Source organism: Ischnura elegans, chromosome 3 (assembly GCF_921293095.1).
Source record: "Ischnura elegans chromosome 3, ioIscEleg1.1, whole genome shotgun sequence".
Lineage (NCBI taxonomy): Eukaryota > Metazoa > Arthropoda > Insecta > Odonata > Coenagrionidae > Ischnura > Ischnura elegans.
In genome coordinates this window covers 96,423,583-96,441,721 of record NC_060248.1, presented here as the reverse complement: position 1 = coordinate 96,441,721, position 18,139 = coordinate 96,423,583, and the positions used below count along the sequence as shown (strand labels likewise).

The 18,139-nt window shown below is 37.7% G+C and overlaps 1 protein-coding gene across 3 annotated transcripts; it reads left to right on the top strand.

The window, feature by feature from the left end:
- Positions 1-7: 7 nt before the first annotated feature.
- Positions 8-8,850, top strand: LOC124156194 (dolichol-phosphate mannosyltransferase subunit 1). 3 transcript variants are annotated; one of them, XM_046530576.1, is made up of 7 exons: positions 8-97; positions 274-426; positions 502-601; positions 685-795; positions 890-1,080; positions 4,980-5,094; positions 8,538-8,850. In XM_046530576.1, the coding sequence occupies exons 2-7, from the start codon at positions 290-292 to the stop codon at positions 8,640-8,642; spliced, it is 759 nt and encodes a 252-aa protein (XP_046386532.1). In that variant the 5' UTR covers positions 8-97; positions 274-289; the 3' UTR covers positions 8,643-8,850. The 3 variants fall into 3 exon arrangements, with proteins under 3 accessions (XP_046386532.1, XP_046386531.1, XP_046386533.1); XM_046530575.1 differs by having other exon boundaries at positions 18-108; XM_046530577.1 differs by having other exon boundaries at positions 85-101.
- The last annotated feature ends 9,289 nt before the right edge of the window (positions 8,851-18,139 follow it).

The following is an 18,139-nucleotide window of genomic DNA, read 5'->3' as shown; positions in this document are numbered from 1 at the left end:
ATCCTTCGTCAACTGTTTATTAGTTCTGGATCCTGGTGATAGATGTCGTTAAACACGCGTGTTTTGGATTTCAATTGGTGACATACGTGGAAATTGTGTAGGTAACCGGTGAGAATAATGCATTTATCATGAGCTATATTTGATTGGATGGGAGTTTAATCATATGAATTTCATGTTCAACGTATAAGAATTGTCACCTGCAATATGCTAATCCAGTGGGTCCAATATTCAATGTGTTTGATTTGCGTTAATTAGAATGGATTTCATCCCCAGTGTATGAACAGCAGTAATGAAGGAAGAGAACGTAGATGAGAAGGCGTTTGAGGCTGGAAAGGGAAGCAAAATTTCCATTTTACTACCTACGTATAATGAGCGAGAAAATCTTCCAATTATCGTATGGCTTATAGTGAAGTATATGACTGAGAGGTAAGGCTGACTTAGTTTCGATGGTTTACAAATATTTACCTATCTGTTATCATTCATATTTCTCTCTTGATGTAGTGATAATGCGTTTGAGATTATAGTCATCGATGACGGCAGTCCAGATGGAACTTTAGATGTAGCAAAGGAGCTGCAAAAGATATACGGGGAAGAAAAGATAGTAAGAGTTTACTGGAAAATTTTTATCTCACTTTTACTTTCTTTCAATGTATCCTGGAGTGTATTTTCATTATAAATTTGTAGGTTCTAAGGCCCAGAGAGAAAAAGCTCGGCCTCGGCACTGCCTACATCCACGGAATGAAGTCAGCTACTGGAGATTTTATTTTGATAATGGATGCCGACCTGTCGCATCACGTAAATTTTTATAGTATTTAGATCATGCTGATGGATGTATTCAGTTGCTTCTTGTTTTTCTGTCTATGTAACTATGTATGTTTCAATTTTTTAGCCTAAGTTCATCCCACAGTTCATTGCTAAGCAAAGAGAAAATGATTACGATGTTGTCTCTGGCACACGCTATATGGGTGATGGAGGTGTGTATGGATGGGATTTCAAGAGGAAGCTTGTTAGTCGCGGTGCCAATTTTCTCACGCAGCTACTACTCCGCCCTGGTGCATCAGACCTAACTGGTAGTTTCAGGTGAGGTATTGTTATGATCCCTGTGCTCTTGGCCAGGTTATTTTTGGTGACTATGCATTATTTTTCTCTATTCTTCACCAAAAAGTCTCCATTGCATTGTGTTTTTCCGGTGTAAACTCAGTACAATAGTGGGATTTTATCAGCATCTGACTGAAGGGTCCTGGGTTCATAATTCAGTTGGAACAATTGGACATCCTCAAAAAATATTCCACTAACTGTGAGGTGGTCCAGAGAAAGCAGCTGCCCCCCCCCCCTTCCCTAAATGTGTGTAATTAATGCATGTAGCCCAGGTGAGTGAGCTGAACCCTCTCATATCCAAACCATCTAGATGGTTTGGATATGAGAGGTTCAGATATATAGATATTGGGTTTAAGTACTGAATGAGTGGGATGCGCCTGTATTTTTTCGTCATAATCTTTATCTTATTATTATTATTATATAATTTATTATTACTATATATAATCTTTATATTATTATTAATATAATAAATTGTTCCAACTTGATACTACTGTCGGCGTAAAAATTATGTGCTGCTGTACTTCGAAAATTTATATCTGGACTTTAGTGCATTCCATAATATTGAATGATGTGTCATTTTAAAGCAAATTTTATTTTTAAACATTGTTTTTTTTTTAAGAAAAATTCAAAAATAACATGCGCGTGCAATACATGACTCCCCACACCATAAAATAAGCCGTTTTTTCAACTTCATGAACTTTGTAGCTCAACCTAGGGAAAGCTACTACGTCTACAACATTCATCTTCCATAATAAGTTGCAAGTATTAATGTAGATAAACAATAAAATAGTTTTTGCGTATTTTTAGAACATGTACTTTGTTGTAAAGTAAAGAAAATGTTTAAACATTATCTCGTCCTACAGTTTACCCCAAAAGAAAAAAAAAATAAAACTGATAGAAACACTTCTTAATTTATTTGAATTTTTTCTATGATCCATAATCTATAAAAATATCGGTATTTGTGAATGTTAATAACTATCATTAATGTCATGTTGCCAAACGGGGCCTCGCCGGGCCAGTGCCGGTTATCAGGAACCAAAGTTTTGCGAGCAAGACGTGGAAACGCAGCATTCGTTCGCTTCGGCATATTTTTTTAATGCCCATTTATAATTTATACTACAAAAAAGTCATGTATTTTTGGATCATATAAAAATTGCAAATAAATTAACAAGTGTTTCTATCAATTTTATTTTTTCTTTTGGGGTAAACTGTAGGACTAGATAGTGTTTAAACATTTTCATTAATATACAGCAAAATACGTGTTCTAAACATATGCGAAAGTCATTTTATTAATCTAAATTAATGTTTTCAACTTATTGTGGGAGATAGATGTTGTAGACGCAGTAGTTTTCCCTAGGTTGAGTTACAAAGTTCATGAAGTTGACAAAATGGCTTATTTTATGGTGTGCAGAGTCATTTGTTGCACTAGCGTGTCTTAATTTTTGAATTTTTCTTAAAACAAAAAATAAATCAGAATTGAGAATAAAATTTCCTTTAAAATGACATATTATTATTATGGAATGCAGAAGAATTTAATATTAAAACTTCTCACTCAATAAAATAACATATATTAAAAACACAAAAATAAATTCCTGTAAAAAAAAACATAATCTAAATCTAATTAAAATAAAAAAGGAAATTTTACAAATATTAGAATGCCAATTAATTACCTAAAGTCCAAATTTAAATTTGCAAAGTACAGTGGCACATCATTTTGACTCATTTATTCCTCCTAGCTGTTGCACCTCATGACTAGAGATGCGTGAAAATCGCAAATGTGATAAATGCCATATAGATGCGATGTGTGCAAATAAATGCGACGTGGATGCAATGGCTGGACTTAGATGATATTTTTACGCAAATTTGCCTTTTCGACGGCAAAGTTCGTACATTTTGTGCCGAGCACAGTTTAAATGCTCAGCTGACACTCACTGCTTAAAGCGTGAGCGACTGGCCAGCTGCTAGTTAGCTGGGACTCTATGTGTCCGTGAACTACACAAGGGCGTGGGCAAGCTACACCTCTGCTACTCATGTCTTATTCCTTAATTTATTATTTTTCTACAACATAATTATTTAAAATATTCTGAATTTTGTCATATAACTGTGTTTCACTACATTTCATCGTCATCTACCTCAATATGAAAATAAAAATAGACTCTACAAAATGCAATAAACTTTTATTGAAAGTGCGATAAAATAAAAATGAAATTGCAATTTTCACGTATCTCTACTCATTACTCACATAGTTTTATGCTCTTTTTTTCAGCTCTGAATATTGCCAACCTCCTTTCCAGGGAATTATCATTCCGTTACCCATGAAACCTATTCTCTTCCTCCTCATTAATATTCCTCCTCCTCCTAATTAATACCAAGTTTCCTTTGCTTCGACTTCTGCTGTTTGTATCCTCTCACCCAGTATCATTCTCTCCGTATTTCAGGGGTGGATCTCACCACAAGGGTTTAGAGTAGGGATGAGTCGATTCTCGATTCCACCAATTCTCGGGCACGGAATCGGAATCGAGAACCGATTACCTAAAGTCGATTCCGATTCCAGGAAGATTTTCTCATAGTATTCTTCTTTATCTTTTCTTATGATGTACATACATTTCCACAGAAATTGTTGGATACCCTTCACATCACAGTGAAGTTCAACATTTTCTTACTTCACGTTCACTCCTCTTGCATATATTTTAGATGAAGTTGAATTTTGGTAATAGTTTAGACTACTAACCTGAAAATTGGGAGATGCCAATATTAGTTAAAAGTAAAAAATAAGTCATGACAACAGACAAAAAAGGACCAGTGGAGCAGAGGTGATGTATCATCCTTCATAGCAGGTTTGCTTTGTATATTTTAATGGGATTGGGTGTATTAAGGGGAGTGAGTGCTCAAGAGCACAACCAAAACGACTGTGGAATTTCCCCCTGAATAAGATGACAACGTTGTAGCTCAGTGTGAGCACTTAAGTTATTTTTCAGGGAGGTCTTTTAAGAACTACTTGCCTGATTACTTGTCCTTGATTAGCAGAAACTCAATTATTGGTTTTAGGTGGCCAATGGTTTGTTGCTTGATGATTCAAAATCCCTTACATAAGGCCCACTCTTTTTTTCCGTTCTGGGCAGTGGAGAAAATACTAAGTAACTGCTAAAAATACTACCATGATGATTGAGAGCTCTGAGTACATATTCCTTCGGAATGCACCAATTATTTATAGATCAACATTGTGGTATGATGGAATGCCACTCTAAATCTTTCATCTAAATTTATTAAATGAGTGTGGAACTGTTCATTTTATTAATTTACTTCGAAATTACCAGTGCCCATTCCTCTGTGGTATATCTATGTTGCTTTTACCCTGACCTATCCTTCTTCCCACATTGAATTTCCTCCTTCAACTCTACCTATTATTGCACTATTACAATCCATTTTTGGGTGTACATCTGTGTGCTTAATATTTAAACTCGTCGTTCCTTCTGCTGGGAACGTCGTCAGGAGACTAAAGAAGTACATATTTTTCTCTCATACTGTTGGAATACTGGTACATTGTTGTCAAGGGTTTGATGTAGTTAATAAAAATAAAATTAAATAAAAACAATTTCTTTAAAACCTCAGCTATAAAATAACACACAGACATACACCTGAAAATGGATTCTAATAGTGCATCTAATCGCTGCGGAAATCTTAAAACCAAAATTCACCTATTATTCTTCATTCTATCCAAATATGCACCTAGTGCTGTTCCTCCTCCTACCCTCTTTACCAAACATTCGTCTTTATGAAGCTCATGGGTATAGGATTTATCTCACATCTTTTCAGTGATATTAGAAATTTAAAAAAATTGAAGTTAATGACTTTAAAAAATATAATGTATTTTATTGCAGGCTCTACAAGAAACCAGTCCTGGAAAAATTAGTCCAATCCTGTGTGTCAAAAGGATATGTTTTCCAGATGGAAATGGTAATTAGAGCAAGGCAGTTCAATTACTCCATTGGTGAGGTATGTTGATCATTTCTTTCACCTTTTTCCAAATTTGATGGGGAAATCGGATAGCACAAGGATATGTAGTCAAATATTTACTGGTGTATCAATGGTCTTGTAATCCTAGATCAAACATCACAGCACTTCATCTCTTTCTGTCATTGTTTGTCAGCCTGCATAACATTAATTAGATTAGGGAGAGATAATGTATTTTTAAATACATACTCACAAAAAATGAAGGAAACTTTAAGATTATTTTATGAAATTAAGATTATTATTTATGTATTCTTTATATACTTAAAGATTATTCTATGAAATTGGTGAATTTTCTTAGCACCAGTTTTTGTTAATCGCTCAAGGTGTAGTCATTCCATTCAGCTCAACACTTCTTGTAATTGAAATCACTTCTAGTCAATTCTGAAAAATTGAAGTGGCATGGAAGAATGTGTCCTTTAGAATGTTCGCTAATTTTTCTTCAATATTTTCCTGGAGCTGGAGATGCCCAGAATTTATGGGTTCTGCAGTTATTTCGAACAATAAACACCCAATTAAGCCATAAAAATATTTAGATCTGTACTTTGATGCTATCCACATTATTGTTGATCTTGTTTGGTGGATCATATTAAGCTTCAATGGAAAATGAATTCATATTTTCTTGAAATAAAGTGTTTATGGGCTCACTGAGATCATCAGACATCTTGTAGACCTGAGTTGCCATTAAAAGAATGAAGATCAAACAATGGAGTACATAATACGTATGTATTGCCGAAACTAGTGGCTTTGTCATGTTTTCAACATTTCAGAAGCTTGAATAGTCATTACTGCATAGTCAAAATGTTGAGAACAGCATCCAAATTTATTTATTTGCTCTGATTGTTTCACTAGGTATATTTTGCTCTTTACCTTCCAAGTGTTCTTTTCAAATATTCTTATGCTAAATTAAGTTTATTCTTGACTATATTTTACTCTTGATCCAGGCTCAATCATAGTCCTTTTTCTGGTGATATTCCTCTCAAATCTTCAGATGATTGACATTTATTCTCACCTCTCTTATCATTAAGTCCTAATTCAAATGGTCCGATCTTTCCTTTCTTGTATTCTTGGAAACACTGGACATTGAAAATGAAAATAAATTAAGCCAAATTGCATTTGCATAGCTGGTGGTTGCCTTGATATCTCCCATCAATTACCCATACATTGGTTGTCTTTCCATAAGTAAACCCTTAGCAATCGCTATCAACTTTCCTTTTTCTTTGTAATATATTCATACTTGCCTCTTCCTCTGGAGTTCATTTGGTTATGGTAAAGGGTTCTCGGGATCGCCACCGGGTCAGGAACTCCATATCTGCCAACGTTTCGATGTCCGACTCGGTCATCGAAACGTTGGCAGATATGGAGTTCCTGACCCAGTGGCGATCCCGAGAACTCTTTACCAAGTCCATTCGCCAGGAAAGCACGAAATCTTTCTTCATTTGGTTATGATCCTCCAATGGACTATCATCGTGCCACATAAGTTCATTTGCCCTTCCTAGCCAGTGAGTCATATTTTTATCTATCTAGTCAACTCATATGTATTCAAAGAAGGCCTATGGCAGAGTGGAGAGTGACCACCTGGTTGGAAGCCCAAATAGCTTTCTTTGACTATTCTCTGGGAAAGCATCAGATCTTACTTTACTCATGTATATGTTTGGGATTTTGAGTTTTCAGGATCTTTGATAGTATAATGAGGGATCATGTCTTTACCAGGCATTACTTTTCAGTACCAAAGAACCCGACGAAGCTGAAACTCTCAGTATTAATTGTATTATAGTTTATTTTTAATTCATCCGTATATGCACAACTTATATTATTAGGATAGATCTTAATTGCATTAAAACTGTGTGCTTGGAAGGTACTTAACTGCAGGGTGAGGTCCAAGGGTTAAAATGCACTTATTGCTGCTGTTACATCATCGATTATAGGCCCCCATGGCAACCACATATTCAGCACCAGTGGGGAATCCAGGATAGGGACAAGGAGGGGTTAGGTTGGGAGCATGGGGGGGTGTAGCCTCCTAGCAGTAGCCGGGATCCGAACAAAACTAACCATTTTATCTAGTGTAAATAGGATACCCCTACCTACACCCTCTCTGGATCTGACACTATCCAACACTATTCACACGGTGTCCAGCAACCAGGAAAATCAAGAATTGTGCGTGAATTTTTAGTCCCTGGAATTATGCATGAATTCTTCATGTATTTTTGCTCCTACGTGGAATTTCAAAAAAATTTATTTCAAATTCATTTCTCATTACATTTTGCCAGTTCAATGCCCATTTTCTGGCCTGAAATACGTTTTTTGTAATTTTAAGTGCAGTAGTTTTGTAGAATTTCTACAGGGGCATTGAAACGTAGAATGTCGGACAAGAAAACAGCATCAAAATTTCAGTCACTCTTGACTCAAGTCAAGAGTCAAAAACACGAAGAATAGATTGCCAGGTGATGTGGACTTCTACTTATGAGGTTGAAGCAGCTTCTTGGCGTGCCTTAAATTGGACATAGAATGTGTCTTAACTAACATAAGTAAATACATATATATGTAATATTATTTAAAACTATTGAAGTAATTCAGGATGTTTTAAAATTCTTATCCATTGCAGTAATCATGTAAGATTAAGTCCAACAGATTCAGGCTGGAACTGGTGGAAGTTAGATACACTTACATAAATAGAAATTTCTTGTGGAAAAGTGCTACAATCTTTAATTTAAGTATGTAAGATTAACATGGAATTTTGTAAAATTTCCGTGGTAAACTGGAAGTGATGCATCAATTTTTCTGTTTTGATTGGCTGGACACTGTATTCAGTAATTTGGTTCCCTTTCGCCTACCTCGTAAATATGTAGACTGGGCTAACATCTAATTCAAAATTTCACTTTCTTTTGCACCGTACATTGTCTCATTGTCTGTGGTACAGCAATGGGTGTAGTCTTTGCCGTTCAAAATATTCTCATGAGACTCAATGTATCAATACCTCCACTACACAAATGCTCAACAATCCTCCACAAAAACATCCGCTCATCTACGAGCCCAGCAATACGAATCTGCTCAGCTGGTACTAGCCGAAGCATAAATGCTCACCTCTGAAGCTTGGAGAATTGAAGGTGAGCATGTATGCTCCGGCTACTGCCAGCTGAGCACATTCGCATTGCCTAGCTCCTAGATGAGCGGATTTGATTCGGTGGGCGATTGTGGAGCACTTTTGCAGTGCAGGTATCGGTATGGCATACCACCGTTTTGAAAGCTATTATATTCTCTACTTCTGATTTGTGTCTTTTGACCATTGAAACAGGATCTAGATTCAGTATCATCATGAAGGAAGCAGATTAAGTCTTAAGACAAATGTACTCTTACGTAAATGCCTGATCAAATTGTATTTTTGGTTTTTAAGAGATCCAGTTTTTAATGGAAAATGTCATTTTCAGGTCCCTATCAGCTTCGTTGACAGGGTGTATGGCGAATCAAAGCTTGGGGGTTCAGAAATATTCCAATTTGTGAAAGCTCTCCTGTACCTCTTTGCCACAACATAACATTGCAGTGAAATTTGTGATAATTTTGGAAAATGTGTATTTTTTGTGTGTAAATTGAATGTGAAACTTTATTTTTGAAAATATCTCAACTCAATATGAAATATTTAATTATTTCAGCAGCGGTTCTGAAAAATAAAATTAAAATATTCCTGCAACATGTGTGTACAGTGCCATTTTATTGGTTTACAAGTACGTACATAATATGCCATTTTATTGGTTTTATTCTGGAAGTTGTTTTCTCTTTGTACTGGGTTTTCCCCATAATGCATGCAATGGTCATTTTCTCCCTCAACATTTTCTGTCTTCTTGGTGTCCTAACATGATTCCTTCTATCGGTGCCATTTCTTTTGTCTGGCCTTTCCTCTCCGATTGAAGTGTCCTCTTTATAGCATAGATCTAATCCTTGGTCAGCTCTCTCAAATTGTAGCCTAAACAAAAATATACTCCATTGTAATGAGGTGCTTTTTTCTGGGAAAACTGGAATTTTATTAATTGCTAGTGAACTTAATTACATGCAGGAAAAGGCATGCTGCTCACAATAACATGACCTGAAACTAGATTTGAAGAGTATTTCATGAATTTCAGACATTTCATTGGTTGTTCATAACTATGTCTCCATGATTATGGCACAAAATTCCATAAACCAGCCAATTTGTTATAACTTTGTTTTGGATGCTGGTAGATGTATGACAAAAACTTAACCATATGAAAGAAAGGTGCTCTGCCACGAATGACTACTATGACTGAACAGTGTGTGTTACATAGGTTTTACATGAAGTGGGCTAGGGGATATTAGACTCAGGTATACATACACAGGTATGTATAGGTAGGTTGGGTATATGCTTGGCTTCCCCCCCCCCGCTACACATATCAGCTTTCCATTTTGCAATACCCTATTTCCACTGCTATGGAGGGGGACGGTTTTGAGAACCTTGAACTCTTGTGTGTTTTGTAGTTTTAAAAACTGTAACCTTCTTTGATAAAGTTTGCAACTTTATTGAAACTTTACAAAAACATTTATGAAAACTTAGAAAGACTTTATTTCAAAGATCTGAGGAAATTATTTTTGTAAGTTTTATATTTCATTTGGGTGTCACGCCCCCCCAGGGGGGCGCGCCCCCCCAGTTTGGGAACCCCTGATCTAGAAACTTATATTCCCAGGCCCAAGAAAAAATGAAATGACATATTTTACCAAATGGATGAATTTTTTTCCTGACAAATGAGGGGCTTTTAATTGCAAGTTCAAACACAGCCAGTTAAGTGTCTCACAATTTGCACCTAAGTTTTTTAGTATTCTCGTACAGTTTAACAGCCAATGCCCAAATAATGCTCGAAGGATGGTACGTAGATGTATACACTCTGAAAACCTGAAGATAATTGCAGTCTAAATGTCAATTATCTTCTGCAGATAACTGCAAAAGATAAATGACTGCAGAGACTGAGATAACTGCAGGAGATAAATGCAGTATATGTGAGTTAATATTAAAAACTGCCGAAAACATTGGAGGATCTCATTAGCCTTAACAAAAAATTATCTTTTTCATGTTATAGATATAGTTTCACATAACCTTCTCGCGAGGAAAGACAGTTTTCCTCTCGAAAAGACTGCTCTGGGTGATTTACTAAGAAAATATATCTTTTGCTTTCTTGAGAAAAAATTAACCTTGTACTTTTTTTTACTTCAAGAGTGGTATAATCGAGACCAATGGCATAACTAGGAATATGCTTTGGGGGTTATGGATGAAGGAGCCTGGAGTGGGGGCTCCCTTCCCCAGGCAATGGGGGTTCCGGATAAATTTTTGAAAAATGTCTTGCCTAAAAATACATTTTACGTCATTTTGGCACTTATGATTTAACTTTAAGCATATGCAGTTATTATATGTCAAAACTAGACAGTAGTTTTCAATTTATTCTTATTTCTCTGAGGCTTGGGGGGGGGGGGAAGAATCTATCCCCTCATCTCCCCCATAGCTAGGTCACTGATGGAGTCTATAGCAAAGAGAACAAGGACTGAAAAATTACAGGACCATGAATCTAGCAGCGTATGCCTCCAAAATTCTTGCTCAGATTAAATGTGGAAGAATAAAATTAGTTTTGAAATAACCCTTTGAGTGCCATGCAGAATTGCCTAATTTCTTGCAAAAATTGTTTGGCTATTTTACAGAGAAATGCAGATCTCATGATTAAGGTCCATAAAACTATTAATATTCCATTTACCAGTATATTCGCTGGAAAAGTATCAGATTTTACTTCAGTATTCCATTTAATTTCCTAATTATGGAACTGGGTTTGGAAAACATTCCCTTCTTATAAATATGCTTTTGTTTCAGAAACTAACTTTTAAAAATTATGCTAAAACTATTTTACTATGACGAAAATTTCAGAAGAGTCACTCAGGGCAATGCCATGAGCACTTAAAAAGTTTCTTTCCATTGTTGCTTACAGTGAAGGATTGGAGGAATCAGAAATTTGGTATGGTTTCTCAGAAGGGTATGTATCGATGGAGAGAATCCTAAGGGGAAGTTAATAGGTAATACCCTTTCCAAATGTTTTGACAAAATTATTCTTCGCCGTTTTATTGAGGGTATCAATTACTTGCATATTTATAAAATACACTACAAATCTTGACAGGTATTTGAATCCCTTGTAACTATGTCAAGTTAAGCATGTGAGCTGTTGCTGTTGTTTGACAAAAGGATTACTGACCCCTGATTTGAAAAAATAAATAGATCAAATCAATAATATATGATCATGGTCTTTCAGGGCAAAGGTTTGTGTGATTGCCCATTGGTAAAATTTTGTTAACCCCACACCCAGATGTATAGCTGTGAAGTTTTTGGGGATATTAAGAAAAACAAATGCTGGCGCACAATTTCTTTACCTACATACCATCAGCCCAGAAATTACATAAACTTGTACTTGAACCAAACTTTGAGATAGGAAACATAATGAAAATACACTTTTGTATGTTCCACAAGAGTTTTTAATACCGACCCAGGTTTCGGCAGTACACACTGTCATTATCAAGGTGAATATACAAAAATTTTGCGAGCTTATATATACCTAAGGGGGAGGGGGGTTAAGACAGGGAGGAGGTGGTGATGGTGGGAGGGGAAAAAGCTAACGAGGAATAGTTTCCTCAAGGTCAGTGGGTTTACTTGCCGAGTCCAGCAGGACTGATAATAAAGGGGAGGAGTGTGAGGGGTACAAAAGGTCGTTAACCGCCCTTACATTTTTGTTTCGACATGCTCTTAAAATTTCTAACTGCTCAAGAAAATCCATCTTTTTACCTTTACACACATTGTGGAGAAACTTGACATTGAAATCACTGCTATGGTTGCAGTCTAACAGATGTTTGGCAAAATTAGAGGTTGAATCGCCTCTTAACCAACACTTCATATGTTCATTTGTCCTAGTTTTTATGGCACGTCCGGTCTGACCAATATACACAGAATTACAATTAGGCTTATTGCAATACAATTTATACACACCGCTTTGGTCCTTGTCAATAAATTTTGGTTTTGAATTAAATAAAAAATTGCCAACAATTGTCATATTATAAAATGTTAATCTTAATTTATCTTTTGGGAACATACCAGTCACCCTATAAGATAGGGGGCAAAGGAATGGTATTTTCCCCCAAGATGTTACAGGTCTATCATTGTTAGGAGATGTTGAGGGTAAGGTTGTGACGGTCTTCATTGCATGCTTTTTAAGTTTCCTATTAAGGATTTTGTCAATTGTAATAGATTTATACCCGTTTTGAACAGCAATTCACTTTATAGTGGATAGTTCTTTTTTAAAATTTTCATTTGACATGGGAATGGCGACCAAGCGGTGTATTAAGGAGTGAAATGGCGACATTTTATGCGTGTGATGATGGCACGAATCGTTTCGCACAATTTTTAGGAAGCCAACTTACAGTGATGTTGTCATACCCAATGATTCGTGCCATCATCACACGCATAAAATGTCGGCATTTCACTCCTTAATACACCGCTTGGTCGCCATTCCCATGTCAAATGAAAATTTTAAAAAAGAACTATCCACTATAAAGTTAATAGCTGTTCAAAACGGGTATAAATCTATTACAATTGACAAAATCCTTAATAGGAAACTTAAAAAGCCCACCATCACCACCTCCTCCCTGTCTTAACCCCCCTCTCCCTAAGGTATATATAAGCTCGCAAAATTTTTGTATATTCACCTTGATAATGACAGTGTGTACTGCCGAAACCTGGGTCGGTATTAAAAACTCTTGTGGAACCTACAAAAGTGTATCTTCATTATGCTTCCTGTGAAAAAGTTCCACCAAATATCGCCTTCCAACCTTAAGCTGATTTGAGATAAGACACAAATAACCAAATAGCAAGAATGCAGTACAGTTACAGGGCGTAAAATAAGTCATTACAGCCTAAGATTCCCTCTGTAATTTTCCCTTATTTTAATTAAATTTAAACTTGTGAATGAATTTTAATAGCTTTATCACCTTGTCAGAAAAAAGTACCCTCTTTTGAGGGTGTTAGCTATCAAAAATGTCAACTTTCTTTACTCATAATGCGGAATATTGTTTACCAATACAAATAAAATGATCTTGCTGACGTTTACATATGAGCATGGAGTATTGGAGTAAGTATATTCTTTCTCTATGATGTTAGTTATGCTGCACAGTGGGCTGACATCGAAAGAAAGGGGATAAAATTATGAAGTGAAGTTTATCGAGGTAGGGACGTGAAAATTTGCATAAATTTTCAACTAAAAATCTGGCTTAGATCGCTATCGAATGAAATACCTGATGTTTTGGTTTTTTGCGGTAGGCAGGGGCGGTCCCAGCCGAGGGCCCTCAGTCACCCAAGACCGCCCATGGCTGTAGGTACTCCTCTTTATTTATTGAATGCATCAAATACGAATGAAGCTTCAGTCACTAATCAATAGGATGGGGTGATGACGAAAAGGCCCTATTCAACACGACCCTTTAGTACGCCCTAAGACGCGAAAAACTAGTTCATAAGTGCGAAAAATGTCAAATCATTCTCCTATTCAAGCTCTAATTAATATGAGCTCTCTCTTTTTAAAACATATACCATGTTGGTTAAACGGGTGTGACCGTGAAATGTGACCAGGAGACGGGGAAGTCGTGAAGAATTTAGGAATAGTGAAGAATGCCTCGGTATGACTTTCGCAGACGGTGAGGTCACAGTGGCCCTTTCAAGGCACAGAGGGCATAGGCAATACCCGAAGTTCTAGTTCACAACGGAATTGTCAGCAGAAAATGTCGTTGCTCGCGCTGGCCTTGGGGACCGACTTTTGAAAGTGACTGTACATATGAACTTGAGAAAATCGAAAACTCACTGTTTATCTCACTATCACTCCGCGAAAACTCACTATCATCATTTAGCCAGTGGCGCAGCGAGGGGGTTTTTTGGGGGATAAACCCCCCCCCCCCCCAGAGCTCAGAGAAACTTTTAAGTTTAATCTATTTTACTTCATTTGATTAATATACTCATAGAAAAGTGTAAGAATTAATAAAATATCCCTCAGAAAGCCATGAAACTCATTATTTTGAAACATTCATCTTAAAAAATTTCTGGGAGAGGGGCCCCGCACCTCCCGCTTATCCTGGCGGGTATACCATACACCCCTGGTCTAGGTGCGCCTACAACCCCCCTAGCCTTATTTCCTAGCTGCGCCCCTGCATTTAGCAATAACTACTTCGAGGAAGAGAAAAAATAAATTAAGTGCCTTGACGGTAGACACGTTTCGCATGGTACAGCGATAGAAGATATACATGTAGTGGGAGAGGGAAAATAACAATAATTCCCTTTTGAATTTGTCTGCAAATTTTATATTTGTACATAATTTGATAGATTTTTATGGAAAAGGACCAGTGGCGAAGCGAAGAGGGAGGGGAGGTTCCAGGGGGTCCGGACACTGGCGTACCCAGAATCAAAGCTGGGGGGGGAGGGGCAAAACTAGCAGTGGTCGTTCAAGTTGTAACTTTTTTTCACAGAAAAGGTTATTGAAACCAAATTTTTAAGGAAATTATGACAGCAATTTATTAGTTTTTATAATTATTTGCTGAAAAAATAATGATTTTTATTTTGAACTAAATTTATTTTCGCTTCTAGAGGCCGTTTTACACGGTACACGGAATTGCGCAATCTGACATACGTGCGAAGGCGCAATCAAAATTGCGTCGTATAAAGCGGTGAATTGCTGGAACACATGCGTGGACGCGAGACGGCAAAATAGCCCATGTTCTAATTTCGTTCAAGCATTCGCGCAATTCCACGTCATTTTAGAAATTAATGCAGCTCTAACCTGCGCAATTCCGTGTACCGTGTAAAACGGCCTTAAGGAGGATGCGCAGTTGCCCCCCGCTGGGTACGCCCATGGGTCCGGGCCCACCTCCTCGAAATACAAAAACACAATTACTTTGTTTAATAATGAAAGAAACCAAAATATTGACAAATCATGAATGTACAACAGATTTAATTCAAAAATTAACTTTTTTGGATTACGAAAAGTGACAAAATTAGTTAAAAACCCTTTACGTAGTATCATATTTTTTATTTCCCCCTGGTTTTAGAACCCCCGAACGAAATTCCCGGCTACGCCACTGCTATTGATGATCCTATTAAATTATGCATTATTTGATTATTTAATGATAAACAAGAATAAACTATTTTACAACTCTAAAGTACCTCTGGTCGTCCACCATTTCCTTTGCTGCGTTGAAGTCGCAGGCAAATTATTGCAAAGGAAAAGAGAAAGGCAGTCCCGGGGGACACATTGGTTCACAGGAAGCAGAGGGAAAGAACGATTTCCGGCTCGAAGACTCCCTGGAAAAGAGCAATCGCCACGAGTCGAAAGATTTAACGGCTCTCTTCCTCCATCGTGGCACGACTGAAACATTATGGTGACTAACTTCCTTGCCACACATCTTGATTTTCCATTCGACCGCCACGTGAAAAATAACGTCAACTTCCACCATATACATTTACCACGCTCAAGTTGAGCTGCACAACGCGCCATTTGTTAAAACGGTAGGTAGGCAGGACTGTAGTTGCTAATAACTTAAACTTGGGGAGTAACTGCAATTTCACTGGTAAACATTGAAAAATGACTGGAAACCCCTCGCCGCCGACACAGGTGAACGCGAGCACGGATGGTAACCGTGACACAAACGACAATATTAACGACAAATATTTCTCGGGTTTGCATCCAGGTTAAAGCTTTTATGCAGTGTGAAATTGAACTTCGATAAAGTAACACAGCCTTGAGGATGGAAGACAAGTCGTCTTCCGAAACGTCGGCTTGCATAAAAGCTTTAACCTGGATGCAAACCCGAGAAATATTTGTCAGAAGTATTCACAAGGAAAAACTTAAATCGTTGACAATATTAACGTTGGCGCAACTATAATAGGAATATGCTTTGGGGAGGGGGATGGGAAGGTCTGGGGGTGAGGGCCCCCTTTGAGCAACTCCGGGAAAATTTTTGAAAAATTACATGCCTGAAAATACATTTTACATCATTTTGGCACTTAAAATTTCACTTGGAACAAATGCAATAATTATACGTCAAAACTAGACAATAGTTTAAAATATTATTTTATTTCTCTGAGGCTTTGGGAGGGGGATCTATGTCCCTCATCCCCCCCACATAGTTACGCCAGTGCGTTGGCGTATATATTTACGTATTTTTCGCTGGACGGTATGGAGAAAAATATTAGAGTATTATGTCCGAAATGCTCCAAAAAATTCATTTGCACTATGTGTGCGGTAAACGTTTTCCAAACGACTCATATATTCCTCTCTCTTCCTCGCGCGATGATTAACTTGCCGGAAAAACCTAAAGTTCTTCTCCGCTTTCCTCGATGGTGGAATTATTTGGGTGGGAGAGGGTTCACGGCAAGGCCGTAGCCGGGGGGGGGGGTCAAGGGGGATTGTTCCCCCCCGGAATGAAAAAAATTAAATAGATACTTTATGCTCGCTTGGTGCTCACACGACGATATTATATAGCGGCGCAGGGACATCTAGTAGTCCAATGCGACTTAAGTCAATAATTATCAAAGCGAATTTGTAGGTGCAGTGTGTGTAGTTGTAGTGCAGTGTGTGAAACAATAGTGCTGTGAATTAGTACAGTGGTGACTTATGAGCCTCCTGAGGGACCGCAGAATTGACATCGACACCGAGGAGTTAATTGATTTGTTCGCTGCAAAGAAAGCTAGAGGGCTAAATTCAATTTTATAATAATGTTTTTATATTTTCCTTTAAGGATTTATAATAAATATGTAGATATATTTAACCGTATACGCTATTTTATTTATCTTATAAACATAATTTTGTTTGTCTACTATTCCATAAACCCCTCCTCCCCCGAAAATATTTTCTGGCAACGGCCTTGGTTCACGGGACCTTCCTACCTCTGAAATCGTGCTCGGGGCTGTTCGCGAGGGTTAAAGTGGTCGAGTTTCACCGTTTGCACAACCCGATCAAGTCAAATCGATCCCTAGTGGACAAGGAACGCGTAAGCAATACGCGAAGGTCGACTTCGGAAAATAACGGAGATGGCTGCGCCGGGTTTGTGGACCGACTTTTGAAAGTGACTGTACTACCTACAATCGTTTCCAAAAATTTGTGTGTATGTATGCTCTACATACCGGTTGAATGACTGGGGCGGATTTCTGGTGGGAAAAAGCTCTGAAGGTTTGGCACACAATGCATAAAAAATTTGGCCCCCGCGGAAGAGTGATGCGTAGTCGAGAGCCGATGAGAACGCCTTGCGACTAGGCTATAATACCCAGAGTCAAATACCTAGGCAAGGTGCCCCAGCGGATGTAGTTCTGAGCGGAGATAACATCGTGTCCACGTTCCCAACGATCGGAGTTTTATGTTTTAGGATAAAAATCAACATTCGTTGCTCGAGTCGCACCATTCATGGAAGGAACTACCACATCCGCGGCGTCAAATATCGATAGCCTTAAAAAGGTAACATTAAATCGGAATCTAGAGAAGGACAGCCGACGTCAGAACGGTCAGCCTGAAAGATAAAACTCCGATCGGTGTGTGCCAACCCTCCGGAGTTATTTTTCCAGAAATTCATCACAATCATTCAACCGGTGAGTAGAGCATATAAGGTGTATTCCATAAGTAATGAGACCTAATTTTTCCTGACGCAACGGTTCGTTGGAGGGTGTTCTAACCTCCTGGTATAGGTGGAGGTGAATGTTAGGTTCAAAACGCACCCGATCTCATTCAGATGCGAGCTGCCGGAAAGTCAGGACATACATTCGCGTGAACCCCGTTATGGGTTCAAGTAACAATGCACAATGAGTCGTTCTGTGGAGCAATGGGACGTAATACATTTTGCGTTGAACTTGAGAAATCCGCCACCAAAACGTTTCCATTAACTAAGCAGGCCTTTGGTATGGATTTCTTTTCCAAATCACCAATTTTTCGATGGCACAAGTCATACAGTCTTTTGGGAACGATAG

What these genes read in the sequence shown, in the direction of transcription:
- LOC124156194 (XM_046530576.1), top strand. Translation starts at nt 290, where the DNA reads ATGAAGGAAGAGAACGTAGATGAGAAGGCGTTTGAGGCTGGAAAGGGA. An exon ending in TATACGGGGAAGAAAAGATA is followed by an intron (nt 602 to 684) that starts GTAAGAGTTTAC and finishes ATAAATTTGTAG; the next exon opens with GTTCTAAGGCCCAGAGAGAA. An exon ending in ATGCCGACCTGTCGCATCAC is followed by an intron (nt 796 to 889) that starts GTAAATTTTTAT and finishes TCAATTTTTTAG; the next exon opens with CCTAAGTTCATCCCACAGTT.